This window comes from Malania oleifera, chromosome 6 (assembly GCF_029873635.1).
Source record: "Malania oleifera isolate guangnan ecotype guangnan chromosome 6, ASM2987363v1, whole genome shotgun sequence".
In the NCBI taxonomy this organism is placed as follows: domain Eukaryota; kingdom Viridiplantae; phylum Streptophyta; class Magnoliopsida; order Santalales; family Ximeniaceae; genus Malania; species Malania oleifera.
In genome coordinates, this window is record NC_080422.1 from 27,444,290 (window position 1) to 27,464,474 (window position 20,185).

General features: G+C 34.3%; 1 protein-coding gene across 2 annotated transcripts in view; it reads right to left on the minus strand.

The window, feature by feature from the left end:
- LOC131157562 (receptor-like protein 15) overlaps positions 1-13,923 on the minus strand; it is a 34,380-nt gene extending 20,457 nt beyond the window's left edge. For both annotated transcript variants that reach the window (XM_058111808.1, XM_058111807.1), the window contains exons 1-2: positions 13,360-13,923; positions 12,758-12,916 (exon numbers count right to left, since the gene is read on the minus strand). In XM_058111808.1, coding sequence (XP_057967791.1) covers positions 12,758-12,916; positions 13,360-13,822 — 622 coding nt within the window. In that variant the 5' untranslated portion in view covers positions 13,823-13,923. The remainder of the gene's footprint in view (positions 1-12,757; positions 12,917-13,359) is intronic.
- Positions 13,924-20,185: the final 6,262 nt, after the last annotated feature.

Sequence of the window (20,185 nt, forward strand, 5' to 3'; positions counted from 1 at the left end):
CAGAGTTCGATTATATTTCCCAATACCAAATCATTCAAGCGTTGTTAGGATAGCCTATTTCTCCTTTTGCTATGAAGCTGCAAAAAGTTTAAAGTAATATGGTTAATAATGATTCAAAAAAGCAGTAGATTGGTAGTTCTTGTTCTTTAATAATTAATCCATGATATACTAATGGCTTACATGTTGGAATATGCTCCAATTTCTTTTGCAACTGGTAGCACTACATGTGAGGCTAAGAATTTTCACAGTAAACTTTCGCAAGTTTGGAGTTGTTGATCCCTATGCCATGCACCATTGCGCTATTATAAAATAAATTTTAAATGAATACCTACTAGGAAAGATGTAGTACAAATGCCACTTTACTTGGTGCTTTTGTTTTCCTTTGTCTCACTTCCAAACTAATTCCAAAGACGCCACTAGTGGCATTGTATTTTTCCAACTCATTAGAAACTTTATCTTGCATTTCAATAGTTGGAAGTAACCTTGCAATACATTTGTACAACCCCGTCATAATTTCTTCATCTTGCAAAATGTTGGGGTTTGAATAGAAAAATTCTGGATTCAAGTAGTGTGTAGCTGCATGCAATGGTTGATGGAGTTGGCATCCCTACTTCATATCAATAATTTCAAATGCCTCCTTGAATTTATCCTCTCTCTCACCAAAAGCCTTAGCTATAGCTTCCTTAGCCCTATCCATTGCTTGATAAATGTATCCCATTGCAGGTTTCTTTTCCCCATCGACCAAATGGAGTACACGAACAAGTGGACCTGTTAACTTAAGAGCATAGACGATGGTTCTCGAAAAAGTAGGCATCAAAACAATAGCAGCTGCCCTTTTGCCAGCCGCCCCCTTCGCCCATTTAGTAGTATTCCAATCTTCATAAGTAAACATCTTCCTCAAGTTGTTCTTTTGAAGCTGGATTGAACGAAGGGTGATGAAGGCAGTTGCAAATCTTGTAACTGCAGGTCTTAGTAACTCCTTTCCTCCAGTGAACTATCTCATCAAGTTCACAATGCCAGCATGGTTATAGATATAGCCATTCAAAAAAATTGCCCTTTGCAAAGTTGCATGAATCGAATGCATCTTCCCAATATCCTCCAAAATTAAATCAATGCAATGAGTAGCACATGCTGTCCAATATAAATGTGGCCTCTTTGCTTCCAACAATCTCCCTGTTTAAAAATCAAGGAATGAAACCATTAAAATATTAAAATAAACAATATATACACTATAGAAAGTAGTTCTTAAAAAAAGTTCTTACTTGCTGCAACATAGTTTGATGCATTGTTAGTTACCACTTGAATTGCATTTGATTCTCCAATTTCCTCTACCATCTCATCAAGTAATCTGTACATTCTATCTGCATTCTTGACAAGATTAGAAGCATCAATAGACTTGATAAATACTGATCCCCTTGGAGAGTTCACTAAGAAGTTTATTATGTCCTTATTAGCAACCGAATCTCCCCAACCATCAGACATAATTGAGCAGTCATATTTTGTCCATTCCTCCTTATAGACCTTCAATAACTCTTTCATTCGACTAACTTCCTCCTTTAGGTAAGGAACTCTCACTTCATGATAGCTAAGTGGCTTTATTCCAGGACTATATTGTCCAATCGATTCAAGTGCCACTGCAAAGCTGCTCAGAAGTACATCATTAAATGGTATTCCAGCATCATACATCCACCTAGAAAAATCTCCCATTGCCTTTTTTCTTAGTTCATTCTTGCACGTCTCATTTATTGATGTTTGCTTCATCTTCCCTTCTTTCCTAGCTTGAACTACTTTCTTTGGATTGAAAGTAAAAAACAAGTCTATAGGCCCCTTCTGTTTTGGTTTCTTCAAGTTGGATTGGTATGATCTTTTACTTCCATCACTAGTAAGCATTCTCTTACCACAAATGTCAATTTCTTGAACTTCATCTTCTTCATCTTCACCGTAATGGTCTATATCATCAAAGTCGGGCAATAACTCATTTTCCTCCTTTTCCATATCTTTTTTCAACATATACTTTATAATCTCCCCATGTACATGAGCAGGGCACTTAGAGCATTCTTTCACATTTCGAAATCCTCTGACAATGTGTTGTTTTGCCCGAAATATTCCTCCCCTTGTGACTTTACCACAAAAATTGCAAGTCAAATTATTTCTATTTTTCTGATCCTCCAAATGTGCATACTTTCATGTGGGATCTTTCTTTGCCGAGGCCTCACATCCAAAACTAGAATCCATTTAAGATTTTAGACTTGGTATCCCGTATCCTAACTAAAAAAACAATGCATCATATATTTCAAGCAAATTAGGCAATAACTCATTTTGTATTAGTAGCTAATAGCCTAATCCAGACAATAACCCATTTAAAATTTAAGACCTACGTAATGCATTTCCAAAAAAATTAAAAAATAGTAGCTAAATTTCAATAAAAATAATAAATATTATGTATTAGCTATAATTTATAAACTTACATTAATTAAACTAAATATTATAAATTAAAAAATAGTAGCTAAATTTATGTAAAAAGAATAAATATTATGTATTAGTTATAATTTATAAGCTTACATATAAAGAAGAAGAAGAAGAAGAAGAAGAAGAAGAAGAAGAAGAAGAAGAAGAAGAAAAAGAGCAGGTAGCAGTCAGCAGCACGCAGCAAGCAGGCAGCAGGAAGAAGAAGAAGAAGAAGACTTACAAAGGTTCGAAGGCTTAAAGACGTTCTCATAGCTGGTTCGAAATGTTGAAGATGACATGATGAACTCACGTCGTGTTCAAAGGCAGTCAGACAAACCCATGACTGCTTCGAAGGCAGGCAGGCGAACTCGCGAAGGCTCTGGCTAGTTCAAAACGAAGTCGCGTAGGGTCGTGCTTCTTCAAAATGTCAAAGATGAACTCATGATCCTGGTTCAAAGCTCAAAGATGAAGTCGCGAAGGCTTCCAGCTGGTTCAAAGGCTCGCAAACAAACTCACGAAGGGCTTCGAAGGGTCGAAAGGGGCTAGGGCTCTGTTCATTTGAGTCGAATGAGGGATATGGGTTTGGCTTGGCCTATTTCTCTCCTTTAAATGACTTAAAAATTCACAAGGTGTGTCTCACTACACCTCGCGCCCCACTGCGCCTCGTCTCGCCTATGCTCACCTCTTGCAGGTCGCCTCGCCCCACTTCAAATAAGGCACAAGCATCTTTGCCTCACTGCGCCTTGCGCCTAGGCGCGCCTTAGGCGCGCTTTTGACTACTATGCGCCACACTACTCCTAGGAAGATTCTCTCCATATTTGCTGGAGTGGATCATTAGTTAGGCCTACTTGGGCACCATTCCAAAATTTGGGTAAGTTGATTATTTTAATATTTATTAAGGTATTTGGTATTTCTAGGTTGAGGAAAAGTTTTAGATGAGTTTATACTGAAGTTTTGTTGGGGGAAATGTTTATTTTAGGGTATTGTGTTGGGAACACTAGAGGTGTAAGATTGGGTATTTTGTGAGCTTCTTAGTAAGCCAGGTAAGGGGATAAACTAAGTTGGCTTTCTTATGAAAATATATTTATTATTTTACAGCATTTAACTTCAGGTAAATATGTATGTTATAGAATTATATTTGGAAATAATGTTGTTTATCAGAAATATGATTTTCATGCATATTATCATAAATATGATTTTAGAACAGATTTTATGTTTTGAATATTACCCTTTCTATGTGCCATGAGTAACATTTACCATGGAAATTAAATGGAATATTATGTTTTCCCATAATAATCATGTATTATCAGTTTTCAGGAAAAACCATAAAATAGTATAGGAACTATCTTCTAAATATTATGTTAAATAGTACAGAGATTTCATGATTCAGTATGTTATGATGTGCTGGTGCAAATGCCATGATTTACATGATATGTTATGCCAGCGCAGATGTCGTGATTCATGTTGGTGCATACGCCATAGACATGTAAGATATGACAGGATTTATAAAACATTAATATGTCAGTTATTGCTATGGAATATGAAACAGTTATGTTCAGTATATGAAACTTATAATATGATATTAGAACCCAGATCATATGGTTTAGTTCAGTTTCAGGAGCACGGTACCATGGCTGTATGTTCAAAATTATAATAGTGCTACCACACAACCAGTAGTGTGGGAGATGGTAGTCAGTGTAGAGTGGAGTTGTTCCCCTAGTAGTCCGAGACCAGATGGGACAAACCCATCATACTTACAGACTTATGATTAATTTAGTATGGTTGACCAGCCATTGCAAGGTCCCGCCTTCGGGCAGCACAACCTAGTCGTGTGGGGGTAAGACATGACATCAGCTAGTTATCCATCCTAGGTGTTATTTCAATATTATACCGTTATATAAGATGATTTCCATGTTTAGTAATTTAGTACATTGTATTATGTTATGAGAAATCATGTTTTATTCAAATAAGATATCAACAATTTTTACCAGATATGATGTATGTACTGATATAATGTATAACACAAAAATACTCATGTTGCCATACATTGGTGTTAGTTTATTTCCCTTACTGAGAGGTGTATCACCCCACTTATATAAACATTTTAGGACTCCCAGATAGAAGAGCGGATAAAGCTCCACAGCGTTAGAGGTTGACTGTCTTACACTGTCAGAAAGGGTAAGTCGTTATGCTAGGAGTTTTGGGTTATGACCTTAGGGCACATTTTTTGTCTTTTTGGGATGAGTATATGTATTTGACATGGTTAAAAAAACTCTGGTATTGTACTCGTTGGATAACTAGATATGTATATGTTTTTATGTTTTCCGCTACTTAGGTATCAGAGTTGTATTTCAGGTATATCCCTGGTACCCATGGGTCCAGGTGGATTATGCCTTATCAGTTGAATAGGATAACAGGATTATTATATTAAATGTATTATGAAAGAAAATTTTATTACGGTAAAATAGGCAGGTCGTTACATATCATATATATCTGTTGAATTGATATATGCTTAGACTACTCTAGGTTGTGTATTTACTGCTGCTGGTTAGTTGAACTTAGGAAAAAAAATTTAAAATTTCCAATTCACCCCCCTCTTGGGATTACACCAAAATCATCACGGCTGATACAAAACTTGTTCACAACTAAGAAGAATTATTGATTCTGAAATTTGGTTATGTATTGAAGTATTGGATTCAAATACTAAAGTGCTAAATATTAAAACTGAATTTAACAAATCATTCGATTGAAACAAAATTACAAGGACACTTAAAATTATTTTTTGAAATCAGTATTGTCCTTTGCGTATAAATCTGATCTAGAATTGTTATTCATGGAAGCACTAAAAGTTGTATAAACAACATCACCTGTTGTTGGTTAATATAAATAAAGTGGTTGATAGGAATTAAATTGTTGATTGGAGAGTGTGATTATAATTAACTTAAGTTGAAAAAGAATTATACTTAAAGTGTTTGCAAAGATAATTTTATAAACTCAATTCAACCCCCTCCCCCCTCTTGGGAGTACACCTTACCTTTCAACAACAATCTAGCTTAAGATCACAACACGTATTAAGCAAATTAGTGACTGATATTATGTGAACTTCCTAGTTAATAGAAGTCAGATAATCATCTAAATATGGACAGGAGCATGTAGATTAATTGCATTCAATTTTATCTTTCCCATTTACATATATAAATATGGGTTGTATAGAGCTTGTAAAAATACATTAATAACAATTCATTCTTTGCTCTATTTTTTTTTGTTCTCTATTTCCCCCTCATATCTGTATGCTATAGTTTTATCATGGTATTAGAGCAAATCGATCATTGAGAGGTTAAACTTCTGTTTGAGGATAATTCTCCTCATTTTTGTTCCTTTATTTTTGAATACTATTAAACAGAGGTTGTATTTCTCATATCTTCTCACATCAACATTACTGTCAAATGTTGAGTCTGTGTTTTATTTTCCACAATTCCACTACTTTTGATTGTGGGATTATTCGGATGCTCTCTATCATTGAGCATTTTTTCAAACAGTTGGGGTGCACAACCTTCATATTGCCTTTCTATTCGTAGGTGAAGAAGGTGGGTTTTGGGCTATTTTTCTTAGGCTAAAGCCTTCTCCACACACACACACACAGTCACTCCATTCCATTTCTCTTTGGGTTGCTCATTTTATTTTAGCCAAAAAACACTAACTTGAGCCTAACCCATGCCACCGAACAAACCTGCGCCCCAAGTCAAAATAGATCCATTTTTTTTTTTTCAAAAAAATAAGACAAGTTCACTTCTCATGGCTGAAAGGCAACTAGGGTGGAAAAATATGATGATCCTAATCAACACTCATGCCTTCAACAATCATATCATCCTAAAATAATTTTGGTTTCTCCACCACTCACAGAGGACAATTATTCCCTATGGAGTCATGCAATGATTCTCATACTCCAAGCAAAAAGCAAAATACGCTTCATTGATGGCATGCCACCTTCACCATCTTTCGAAATCCTCGGAACACCCACAATGGAGACGATGCAATGTTATATTAATTTCTTGGCTTCTCAATTCTATTTTGAAAGAGATTTCTAATAGTGTGATCGATTGTGAAACAGCCCATGCCATTTAGGATTATCTGAAAGATCAATACTCCCAAGTCAATGGACCTCTCTTATACAAGCTTCAACAAGACATTAATAATATTGTTCAATGATCTTTATTAATTAGTGCGTACTTTGCCAAATTGAAGAGTGTTTGGGACAAGCTACGTGCAGTTCAAGGGATGTCTGCCTGCACCTGCAACGCACGCAAGGAGACTCTCGCATAGCAAGAACTAGATCATGTCTTGAATTTTTATTTTTTTTTTTTGGGCTCAACAATTCCTGCATTGTGATCCGTGGGCAGATTCTTCTGATTGGTCCACTTCCCACTCTCAATTGCACCTATGTTATCATGCTTCAAGAAGAACGCCATTGAAGCATTTTGCCTCCACCATCCATTGAAGGTATTGCTTTGGCCACCACCAACTATCAGCCATGAAAGGAATGGCTCCCTGGTCCACCTGGGAAGTCTATCAAATGTACTCACTATGGCAAAGAGGGTCATACTGCGGATCAATGTGACCGCGTCCATGGCTTCCTTCTAGGACCTCGTATTTCTAAGCCCAATCAGGGTTCGAAGCATAGTGCTCAATCAAGCTTCTTCCAATCCATCTACTAGTAGTCTTCCTTTCACCCTTGAATAGTGCCAGTAGCTTTTGGCCATTTTCAACAACTCTTTTTCCCTTCAATCCATGACACACTAAGTAGGTAGTGTGGAATCTTCACTGTCAGGTAAGTATAATAATGATTCTTTATGGATTCTTGATAGTGGGGCAACTGATCTTATGGTTTGCTCACCCACTGCAATAACCCAATCTTTCCTAGTATATGGTCGTATTGTTAAACTACTGTATGGCTCCTATGCCACCATGACTCATATTGGATTAGATCACTTTTCTTCCAATCTTATTTTTGACAATATCCTTTGCATCCCTGCTTTTCATTACAACTTAAAATTTAGTCCATAAATTGTGCAAAACCCTTCATTGTCTTATTATTTTTTCTTTTAATTTTCATTTTATTCAGAACCTATGCTTGATGATGATGATTGGGATGGGAACTGAGCGGGATGACTTATACCACTTCATCAACACCAGGAATGCTTGTTATTAGGTAGCTACATTCACATCCATTTCCCAAATTTGGCGCTGTCGGTTGGATCATCTGTCAAATAAAAATTTGCCTTTTCTTTCCAATCAATTCCTAGAGATTTGTAGTTCCAATTTGAAATCATGTTTAATTCGTCCATTGGCTAACATGATTGTGCACCTTTTCCACCTAGTTCCATTTCTTCTCTTAAACCTTTTGACCTATTGCATGTTGATATTTAAGGGAGCCATCGTGTCCCTTTCACTATTGGGGCATACTAATTTCCCACCATTGTTGATGATTATACCCGTTGTACTTGGGTTTACATAATGCGCCATAAATCTAACACTCTGCTCTATCTTGCAATCCTTCATTCACCTTGTTAAAAACCAATTCTCCACCACCATACAATTCATCCAAAGTGATAATGGGCCTGATTTTGACATGCCCTCATTCTATGCCCCCAAAGGCATCGTACATTAAACCAATTGCGTCAACAATCCCCAAAAAAATGGAGTAGTTGAATGCAAACACTGTCACCTTCTTAATTTTGCCCACGCATTTATTTTTCTAGCCCGTATGCCTAAAAACTTTGGAGGGTGGATGCCATTCTTACTACACCTTATCAACTTATCTCATTGACCAAACCCCTTCTCCTATTTTAGGTGGTTTGTCTCCTTATAAGAGATTGCACAATGCCAAACTTGCATACAATCACCTGCGAGTTTTTGGATTCTTATGCTTTGCTTCCATTCACTCGCAAAACCTAGTTAAGTTTGATCCAAGAGCAACTCGATGTGCTTTTCTTGGTTATCCATATGGTCAAAAGGAATACCATTTTTATAACCTTGCAACACATAAAGTCTTTGTGTCTCGAGATGTTCTCTTCCATTAAGATTTCTTCCCTTTTGCATCATCTACTCCTAAGCCAACGGAACTAGTCCTACCTTGTCCAATTCCTTCTTTTGACCGCATAATAGAAAATTCATCTTTTTCACCATCTTTTTCCTCACCACCTATCTCTCCCCCACCCCCATCCACTTTTTTACCCTCTCCTTCACCACCTTGACATTCTAGTCATCCTACTCAGCCACCGTCATACTTGCAAGATTTTCATGTGGAATAGGTGTTGTGAAAAATAAATTTCACAACAGAATATATATAAAGGATCAAACACACAAAGTAGCACTTTGTGATTAATATATAGAACAAATCACAACCATGACAAGTAAATGAAAGCAATAACAATACAATAACACAAGGAATTACATGGTTTGGTAATGCCTACATCCACGAGAACAAATAACAAAGATTCACTATCTTTCTTATCCAAAGTACGTGAACAATACATCAAACCTCTCAACCATCTTACATATACATTAGCCACAACTTATATGTTAGCCTTGGTGGCTACATGAGTTTAATTATCATGTTTTGATGATAACAACCCATTAGTGGTTATAGGTAAACTAATCTTTACATATCAAGGTATGATAAGTACAAACTCAAATGCAAAGATTAAGTAAAATCCTAATAGGTTAGACATCATCAAAAAGGAGAGATTGTCAGCCTTGGTGGCATCATTATCATACTTAGTGTGTTTCTCTGGCCAGCCACCACTCCTAACTCTGACCAAATGCACTACAAGAGGTTGCCTCTCTACTTCTCAGGTATGACTTCTCTTTTTCTTTCTCACTCCTTCTCTCTGTGCTCTTTTATCTTCCTCTCTTCTCTATTTCTTTCCTTTTTTTTTTTAGTTCTACCTAACAATACTCAAGCCCCTTCTTTGATCTTTTTTATTCTTGTTTGTTCTTTTACCCAAAACAAGTCGAAGTTCTCTTCTTCTCTATCTATTCTTTTCTTTTCTTTTCTAACCAAACATGTAGACCCGGAGGTTACAATTTTTCTACCTCCCCTTTCTTCTATTTTCTAACCAAACAAACAAACCTAGGGGGTTTTAAGTTGGAATCAATTGAATTTTCTAGTAAAAGATTGATTAGGTACGAATATGGTTGAGTTTTTCGGTCAAATATTAACTGAGTATGCATATGATTTGACCGGGTTTTAGTCAAAGTTTGATTAGGTTTTGAGTTAGGTTGATTGGTTTCATGTTAGGTTGACTAGGTTTTCGGGTTAAACTAACCAATTTCCGAGTTAGATTGACCAGGTTTACAGGTTGGTTGACCAAATTTCCAAGTTAAGTTGACCAAATTTTTGAGTTTGTTAACCATGTTCTAGGTAGGCTTGATCAAGTTTCTATGAAAAGTTGACTAGGCTTTCAGGCTAGGTTGATCGGGTTTCAGGTTAAGTTGATCAAGCTTTCGGGTTAGGTTGACAAAGTTTATGGGTTGGTTGACTAAGTTTTTAGGTATGGTTGACCAAGTTTGGGCATGTTTGACTTGGGTTTTCAAGTATGAATCATGAGTTTAACCAATCTGAATCCTCAGGTGGATTTTTAATTCAAATGATACTTAAGGGTGGATGATTTGAATACACTTAAATAGTTTGATTCAAGAACAATTTACTCAAATAATGGTTCAAAAGTAGCATTGAAATCAATCAACCCACACACTCAAAACAATGCAACTAATAACCCAACTTTGTTCCAAACAACACGGAGTTGAATTAAGTCTGTCCTAGTTATCAAAATTTTGCAATTCAATATCAAGATTCCATCCAGACATAATTGGCATTATTTGATCATACACATAACACTAAATTTGACATCGCAATTAATACTCCTTCCATGGAACACGATTTTAACTTCATCTACACACTACAACACCCATCAAATTAAACTATAAATTATTTTGTTCAATATACCATATATTTTTCTCATCCACTCATAACACATGCCTAAGTCTAATTACACAAACCCAAACAATCTATAAGACAACCAAGCATTCCACTAAGATGAAGAAGAACCTAAATACCTATTAGAATCTCTATTCTGCTCCTTCTCTTCCTTTGTCTTGCACTGTCTCTCTATTTCCTACTTTGATCTAATGGAGCTCTTCTATTTGGCTTCTATGAGCTTTTCTCAACAACCAATTCTCATAGCTCCTTCCTTCTATCTATATACTCTTCACCATAATAGACTCTCTTTCTCTAGTCTTCTCTAATCTCCCCTTCTATGTTCTTCTCTACTCTCATTTCTTCTGCTTGAATGCCTTTCCTCTCTCCAAAAGACGACTTATTTCTACACACAATAACTCATTTATAGGGAGACTCCCCGAGCAAGAAATCTCCTATGCTCTAAAATCTCCCCCCCCCCCCTCACTTTGTTATGCTTTGCGAATACTCTGAGGCTAAATCTACTAATTTATTTTGTGTATTTATATTTTTTGGGGGGTTCGTTATTTGCTTCTTTTTATGCTACCAAGTGTCAAGGAGTAGGTTTTAGGAATATGCTTCTATTAGGGGAGTTTATAGAGTGTTCAAGCAGGTGAGAAAAGGAATATGAAGGCCAATGGTAAGAGGGGTTACAGACTAATGTGTTTGGGCTTAATAGGTCAAGATCAAAGCAACTATTGACTCTCAAGCCCACAATGGGCCTCAAATGGGAAGCCTAACTTGCCTTTGGACTTTATGACACATCTCAAAGAAAGGTGAGCCAAAATGGAAGGTAAATAAAGTCAAACTACAATGAATGTGAAATTAAAACAAGGTGTTTATCTAATTAAAAGTAGTCTATCAAGTACACAATGGCTTTAAGTCTAATTATCCAGACAAGGAATTGGGAACAACTTTTAATCCCAAGTTTGGCTTGGTAGTATGGATGTATAAATATTTGTTTTATTAATTTTATAAAAGACATCTCAAAATATATTCACATAGTGTGGTTAGTACACTAATTTTCCCTCTTTATCACTTTATCCTCTGCATTTCCTCTCCCACTCTCCTTAATTATCTCTATGTCTCTCTCAATCACTTTCTCTTTCCCTCTCATCCTTACATCCTCTATTCTATTATCGTTCACATCCTCTCTCTACAATTTCTACAACTTTATATATCCTATTTGCCCTTATCTTGTAAGACACTGCTGACTTTATAATGTATCCTACATTTCTAAGGGGATTGTTTGAGTTCTCACACCACTTTCACAAAAAAAAAAAAACAAACAAACAAAACAAATCTAAATTCCACCCAAGGAATGTTTTACTAAAAATTACTATATTAATTTAATAAATTAAGTTTTCTCAATTGGAGTTGAGGTTTTACTAAAAATACCTTAGGCGCAAAAAAATTGGTACACTATAATTCTCAAATTTTACTCTATTTTATATGCTATTAATTTTTGGATGATTTTTAGCTACCGTTCAATTAAGAGAATGTAAGATGCTCCATGAAATGACATTAAGTGAAATGACACAGTTTAATATTTCCAATTTATAGGAACACTTTTATTTAATTTCCATTTAAAGTTATCAAAAAATTTTGATATTTATATCAAGTCACATTATGGCTCCAAAACAAGCATAAGAATAAAATACAAAATCAAATTTATGTTAAATAAGAGATACATATAGTGGTTGATCAAGTATAACTAGACATTGAAATGATCCTAAATATTAAGAAGCAAAATCAAATTAAATCATTTAAACTATTATATAACACCAATTTAGATAACATTCATGATTATTTTTTAACTTTAGCGAGACAAAATGAAATGATTTGACCTAAATAGTAGAAGTGAAAAACATTAAAAACTAAAAACAATAGAAAAATACTTGTAAGGAAAAGTTCTCTCTAAATGAGATTTGGAATTCACTAATTACATGGTGTCATTTTAATGATTGAATACATTAAGATATTGTGAAGACCCACATCTATAGGTCCCACACCAAACTCATTAATTTATATGAGTTCAAATACTAATGTGACATTATGTAATTGATGAATTCTAAAATTTACAAGTAGAAATTGATCCTTATAAGTCTTTATCAAAAAAGTAAGATGATATTTTTTAAATCTTTAAGAAACTAAATACAAAATGAAATTATTTTAGTCAACTAAAAAAAAATAAAAGTAGTTTAAGGAACATAACATATTTCAACTCAGCAAGACTCCGGGGAAAAAAAACAAAACAAAACTTTAACATGGATCTAGAGTAAGTAAGCATGCCTTGGACCGGAAAGAATCCATCGAGATCATTGTGACAAAGAATCAAAGTCTTGAGTGAAGTAAATTGACCAAGTGATCGGAAGATGCTTGTATTGTTAAAGTTATTATAGCCCAGATCCAATACTTCTAACTTCTTCAAACTTGTTAACTTTTCAAAACCTGCAATCAACAAAATCAATTCTACGCTTATTCACGTATGTTAAAATATGTGAATACCTATTCTTATTAATAGATTAGTTATAATAGATTCGAATCTTGTTCATTGCAAGAAAGTCCTTTTCAGAAAAATAGATTATAGAAGAAAGTAAGTTGTTATTATAAAGTAAATAACAATGTGAACTTTTTATAAGTCCTATTATATAGAGAATAAACAAGAAATAGCTATTCACAAATTTCACCATAAAAATATATTTTTTTTATGTATTACATATTAAATGAAACAATTAGGAATATAAAAGTATTGTACTCTATATTAAATCTTATTCCAAAGAATATATAGCTATTCCGCATATAAGTGATATGCACCATGGGTGTTGCTAGTCATTTTACCCCTACAAAAATAAATAAATAAATAAAATGCATATTGTAGCAAGTTAGCATACCTTGATTTGGAAGATAGTGGGAGATGGAATTATGAGACAAATTAAGGGTTGTGAGGTCCTGGAATGGGAGAAAGAGGGAGGCATTTAGAAACCAATCTTCATCTACAAACCAATCTTCATCATAGGTTATGATGTTGTTGATATTAAAGAGGGAGAGGTCCATGAGCCGTCCAGTGGTGGGGTTGCACTTCACCCTTTCCCACTTACAGCAGTCAATATTCTCTGCTTCCCCACCCACCCATGAAGGCAGAATATCAGTAGTAGAAGTCCAGTTGGATTTGATGAAGTCCTTTATGCGTAATAGAGCCTTCCTCTCTTCTGCGTGGCAACCTCTGCTGCTGCTGCTGCTTCCTCCATGGCTGCAGGTAAGAAGCAAGAACAATAGCAGTACTGCAACTATCTTCAATGCCCAAAGAGAAGAGTTACACTTCTTCCTAACCACCAGAGCACCAGTACCCTCCATTACTTAAATGAGAAGTGAAAAAAGGAGAGAGAGAGAGAGAGAGAGAGAGAGAGAGAGAGAGAGAGAGCTAGAGTGCGTGCGTGCGTGCGTGTGTCGTTATATGTAGTCGTTATATAATCCCCTTTAAGCGCATGAAATAATATTCAACTTCCCAGGATACGCCGGTGTGGACACGAAATTCCTTCTTTCCAAAGCCATGGCAGGAAAGTCATTAGCGTGATTTATGGGTAAGAGGAAGAGACGGAGTGGTTGGAAAGCAGTGGCTCTTGTCAATGGCGTGAGGAAAGATGCAGCGACTTTGAAATGGGAAGTAAATTTGAGCTGACGACGGTCATGGAACGATGCATTCATATTATTTAGTCCTCTAATTTTGGGTTTAAAGCATAAAATTGACTGTATCGATTTAAATTTTCTTTCACTCTTATATAAATATAAATTTAATTTTTAAAATTCATGCTTCTAAATACTAGCTAAGAACAATGCAGAGAGACTAATTAAGGCTTGCTTATTTGTAAATTAAAAAAAAATTATTTTTTAGCTCTTTAAAAATTACAAAAATGTTGACTAATTTTTTACTTTTACAATATTTTATGAAATAAATTAGTAAAAAAAAATTTCCAATACGATTTATTTGTGAAAATAGTTTTATTTTTCACTTAGAGTTTTTAAAAGAATTACAACATTTACACTAAAAAAATTAGGAAAAAAAATATCTTTTTATTATTTTTTAGATTTTTTTAGCTCTTCATTTGCATATGGAAGTATGAAATTTGGATCTTACACTTTAATTTATATGAATTTTCTATTGAATTTCTTTCAAATTATTTCACTTAAAATTCAATTCAAATCTCAAAATCTATGATCCCACATACTACCTAATATAATTTTCAAAAAATTAGAAAAATGTGAAACACGTGATGCACTTTCATCCAATTCGGAGGGTCAATTCCTATAAAAGTGCTTCCCAACTTTGGCCAAGATTGGGATTGGTGCTATGGGTGGAGGGGACTTACTCAATCACTGGTTGTGATTGAACTCAGTGAGGATTGCACACAATTGCACACAAAACACTCAATTGATTTCAATAAATAATCTGAAACAAAATACAAAGAAATTGTCAAAGTACAACTCTCTCTTCTCATTGGTTAATGTCCCTCTCTACACCACATATTACATTACACACACAGAGACATCTATATATAGCAAATGATGGATGATATGTGAAGATTATAAGTAACAATGGTGGCTGGAGTTGGTGAGGTTGTGCTGACTCCAGCGCAAATTCAATAGAGGTGGGCTGCTGGCCATCTCTTCTGCAACCAAGCAAGTTTAATTTTCAACATCCCTCCTTAAACTTAACTCTCTGGGATTTGTCATCCCGAGCATTGTCTTCAACCTTGCAAACACATCATACTTTAGTGGCTTTGTGAAAATGTTGATAATCTGATCATACGTTCTATAAGATATCAGCTCCACTTCTTTCTTCTTGACATGCTACCTGATAAAATGTTACCGAGTATCAATATGTTTGTTTCTTTCATGGTAAACTGGATTCTTTGCAAGTGCAATTGCTGATCAGTGGTTATCGATGTAGACTTCTGTGGGATTATCTTGAAGAAATTCATGATACTTTAGTATATTCCTGATCCCTATACCATGACAAATAGCTAAGCTGGCAGCAACATACTCAGCTTCACATGATGACAATGTTATGATAGGTTGCTTCTTTGATGACCATTAAACATTGTATTTCCCATTAAAAATGTGAATCTAGTCGTACTTTTTCTTTCATTAAGATCACTTCACCAATTGCTATTTGAATAGCCAATAAATTTGAAATCACCTCTTGATGAATTAAACATACCATCAGGGATTGTACCCTTGACATAGTAGAGTATCATCTTCACCGCATTCAGATGGGACTGGTCAGGAGTATCCATATATCTGTTCCATAGAGTATGTCTGGTTTGGTGCACATCAAATACCTCAAGCTTCTAACCAGACTCTTGAAATATGTGAGGTCAACATCCCCTTACTCATTCTTTCTCAACTCCAATCTCGTTTCATCTGGAGTTGTCATAGGATTGCATTTTTCCATCCCGAACTTCTTCAATACTTCTTATGCATAGTGGCTCTATGAGATAAAGATTCCCTTCTCGCTTTCCATAACTTCTATGCCAAGAAAACGGGCCATTTGGCCAATATCTGTCATTTGAAATTCTTTGACCATGTTCCTCGTAAAAGCGGCAAACATATCTAGATTATTGCCAGTGAGGATTAGATCATCAACATATAGGTAGGCAATCAGCATGCTTCCGTCGGTCTCCGTCTTCATGTACAGCGCGTGCTCATAAGGACACTTCTCAAATCCATTCTTCTAGAAATAGTTATCAATCCTCATGTTCCACACACGAGGTGCCTGCTTCAAACCATAGAGTGCTTTCTTCAGTCTGTATACTCTATCTTGTTTACCTTTCTTTACTTACATATATCTAGGAGGCTGATTGATATAGATCTCTTCTTCCAAAATACTGTTCGGAAATGCTAATTTCACATCCAGCCGGTAACTTTTCCATCCATTTTGTGCTTATAGTGAAATTAATAATCTACTAATTCATTTTGTGTATGTATATTTTTTTTTGTGGGGGGGGGGGGGGGGTCGTTATTTGCTTCTTTTTATGCTGCCAAGTGTCAAGGAGTAGTTTCTGGGAATATGCTTCTATTAGGGGAGTTTCTAAATTGTTCAAGTGAGTGAGAAAGGGAATATGAAGGCCAATGGTAAGGGTTGATTGGACCTAAGAGGGGTTATAGATTAATGTGTTTGGGCTTAATAGGTCAAGATAAAAGCAACTACTACTCTCAAGCCCACAATGGGCCTCAAATGGGAAGCCTAACTTGCCCTTGGACCTTATGGCACATCTCAAAGAAAGGTGAGCCAAAATGGAAGGTAAATAAAGTCAAACTACAATGAATGTGAAATTAAGACAAGGTGTTTATCTAATTAAAAGGAGTCTATCAAGTACACACTGATTTTAAGTCTAATTATCTAGGCAAGGAATTGGGAACAACTTATAATCCCAAGTTTGGCTTGGCAGTCTGGGGGTAAAAATATTTGTTTTATTAATTTTATAAAAGACATCTCAAAATATATTCACACAGAGTGGTTAGTACACTAATTTTACCCTCTTTATCACTTTATTCTCTTCATTTCCTCTCCCACTCTCCTTAATTATCTCTATGTCTCTCTTAATTACTTTCTCTTTCCCTCTCATCCTTACATCCTCTTATCTATTATCGTTCACCTCCCTTATATTTCTACTTCTATCAACTCTCTCTACAATTTCAACAACTTTATATATCCTATTTGCCTTTATCTTGTAAGACACCGCTAACTTTTTAATGTATCCTACATTCCTAAGGGGATTGTTTGAGTTCTCACACCACTTTCACAAAAAAAACAAAAAACAAAAACAAAAACTAAAAAGCAAAATAAAAAAACAAAACAAAAGAAAAAAAACAAAAAAAAAAAAATTAAAAAAAAAACAAATCTAAATTCAACTCAAGGAACTCTTTATTGAAAATACCTTAGGCGCAGAAAACATAGCATGCTTTTAAAAGATATTACAAGATACATATGTAAGTGACAAAAAATTGGTACACTATAATTCTCAAATTTTACTCTATTTTATATGCTATTAATTTTTAGATGACTTTTAGCTACTGTTCGATTAAGAGAATATAAGATGCTCCATGAAATGACATTAAATGAAATGACACACTTTAATATTTCCAATTTATTGGAACGCTTTTATTTAATTTCCATTTAAAGTTACCAAAAAAATTTAAAATTTTTATCAAGTCACATTATGGCTCCATAACAAACATAAGAATAAAATACAAAATCATAGTGTTTAGGATGCCATATAAAAATCATGAGCTCAAAGCGTAATTTCAATAATCATCGTCATACCTTGCATAGAGAAGGAATATGACAAATGATTTTGACTTAGATCCAGCATTTCCAAGTTCTTCAAAGAAGACAATTCTGACTTAGATCAAATTGTCTTGATCAAATTCTTCAAATGATTTTGACTTAGATCAAATTGTCTTGATCTTGATTATGGTGAACTAATTAATATATATTTGAGGTTGTCAAAATATATCTTTTAAATTTTAGATAAATAATATATCATAAGAAAGTTACCTAAATCTTAATATGCATAAAACAATAATGAACGTTTATAACAATAAAATTACCAATTCATTTGATTTCATTTTTATACGCCAAACATTGTGTTAGTACCTAATTTGAGGTTACTATTATTTTTCAAACTATCTACCTTAATCATCTACTTTCTCATTATTTTGATTGATTGTGTAAAGGAAAAGGGCGTTCTCAATTGTAAAAATATAGTTTGTCTTTCATTATCAATTTTTCTAATAAGAAAAAATATATTAGTGCTTTTTTTTTTTTATCAAATTGTCTAGTTATAGGAAAGATGAAAATATTTTTTATTAATATATTCAAGTTCTCCATTTAAATCATAGAAAATTGAAAATAAGACGACATATTTTTATTTTTAAAAAATCGAGAAATAAAAAATAAAATTACTTTCATGGACTGAAAATAATTTCATTGTTTCCAAAAAAATGACCTGTTCCAATTACAGTTAGAAAATGGCAAGGGTTAATTTCATTTTGCTTGCTTAAAGTACTTCAATAACATTCTTAATGTCCACTCTTAAATTTAAAATTAGGAAATGTTGACTCCAATTTTAAATTAACTACTCCCCAAATTATTGTTAACTTTGCACTTTAAAAAATCTAATTTCTCCCATTTTTTTGGATCATTTTGATTGTCTTCTTGAATTATGCGAAAATGTTTTAAATACTAGTGTCATTAAATTCGACCCAACTTGTATTTAATAAATGATCTGAACCAAAGCTGAAAATGATCAAGTATAACTAGACATTGAAAATGATCCTAAATATTAAGAAGCAAAACAAAATTAAATCATTTAAACTATTAGATAACACCAATTTAGATAACATTCATGATTATTTTTTAACTTTAGCGAGACATGATGAAATGATTTGACCTAAATAGTAGAAGTGAAAAACGTTAAAAACTAAAAACAATAGAAGTGATATGCACCATGGGTTTCCCGGTGATTGCTAGTCATTTTACCCCTAAAAATATATACAAATAAAATGCATATTGTAATAAGTTAACATACCTTGATTTGGAAGACAGTGGGAGATGGAATTATGAGACAAATTAAGGGTTGTGAGGTCCTGGAATGGGAAAAAGAGGGAGGCATTCAGAAACCCATTTTCACAAGCTATGCAATCTAAATGATCATCATAGGTTATGTTGTTGATATTAAAGAGGGAGAGGTCCATGAGCCGTCCAGTAGTGGGGTTGCACTTCACCCTTTCCCACTTACAGCAGTCAATATTCTCTGCTCCCCCACCCACGCATGAAGGCAGAATATCAGTAGTAGTAGAAGAAGATGAAGTAGGCCAGTTGGATTTGATGAAGTCCTTTATGCGTAATAGAGCCTTCCTCTCTTCTGCGTGGCAACCTCTGCTGCTGCTGCTTCCTCCATGGCTGCAGGTAAGAAGCAAGAACAATAATACCAGTGCTACAACATCTTTGTTAAATTTGACAAGTTAAATATTAATGCTGGTGATATCAGTGCATTGAAGGGCAAGAATATAATCCAAGAACAGAACATGAGTGATGAAGAATTTGCTAACACATGGCTTGAGGAGATGAGGCTGTGATATAACTCTTGCAACTATAAGTAGTTGTAGAGTAAGTTAGGGCAATAGTGACACTAATACTGTGAAGTAAAATTTTTTAATTTTTTTTTAAAAAGTAGAAGTATTAGTGACGGTTCTCAAATTCGTCACTTATAATACCGTCACTAATAATGGACCAATAGTGACGAATTTGGAAATTCGTCACTAATACTCTGAAGTAATTTTTTTTTTATTTTTTTTAAATAATAAATAATGAGCCAATAGTGACGAATTTGGAAATTCGTCGATAATACTTTGAAGTAAATTTTATTCTATTTTTTTAAATAATAGTAGTCACGGTTAGTTAATCGTCACTAATATTAACCTTTTAGTGACGGATTTAATTCGTCACTAATACCACAAAAATCGTTACTAATATTTTCCCGGGATAAATTCTGCTCCAAAAATATTTTCGCGCAATTTTTTCTGGTTTTTAATGACGGATTCAATTTCGTCACTAATAGTACCATATAAGTAATGGTTTCTAAAACCGTACCCTACTATTAATGAGGAATTTGAATCTGTTACTAATAGTTTTGTCACTAAAAACCAGTTTTT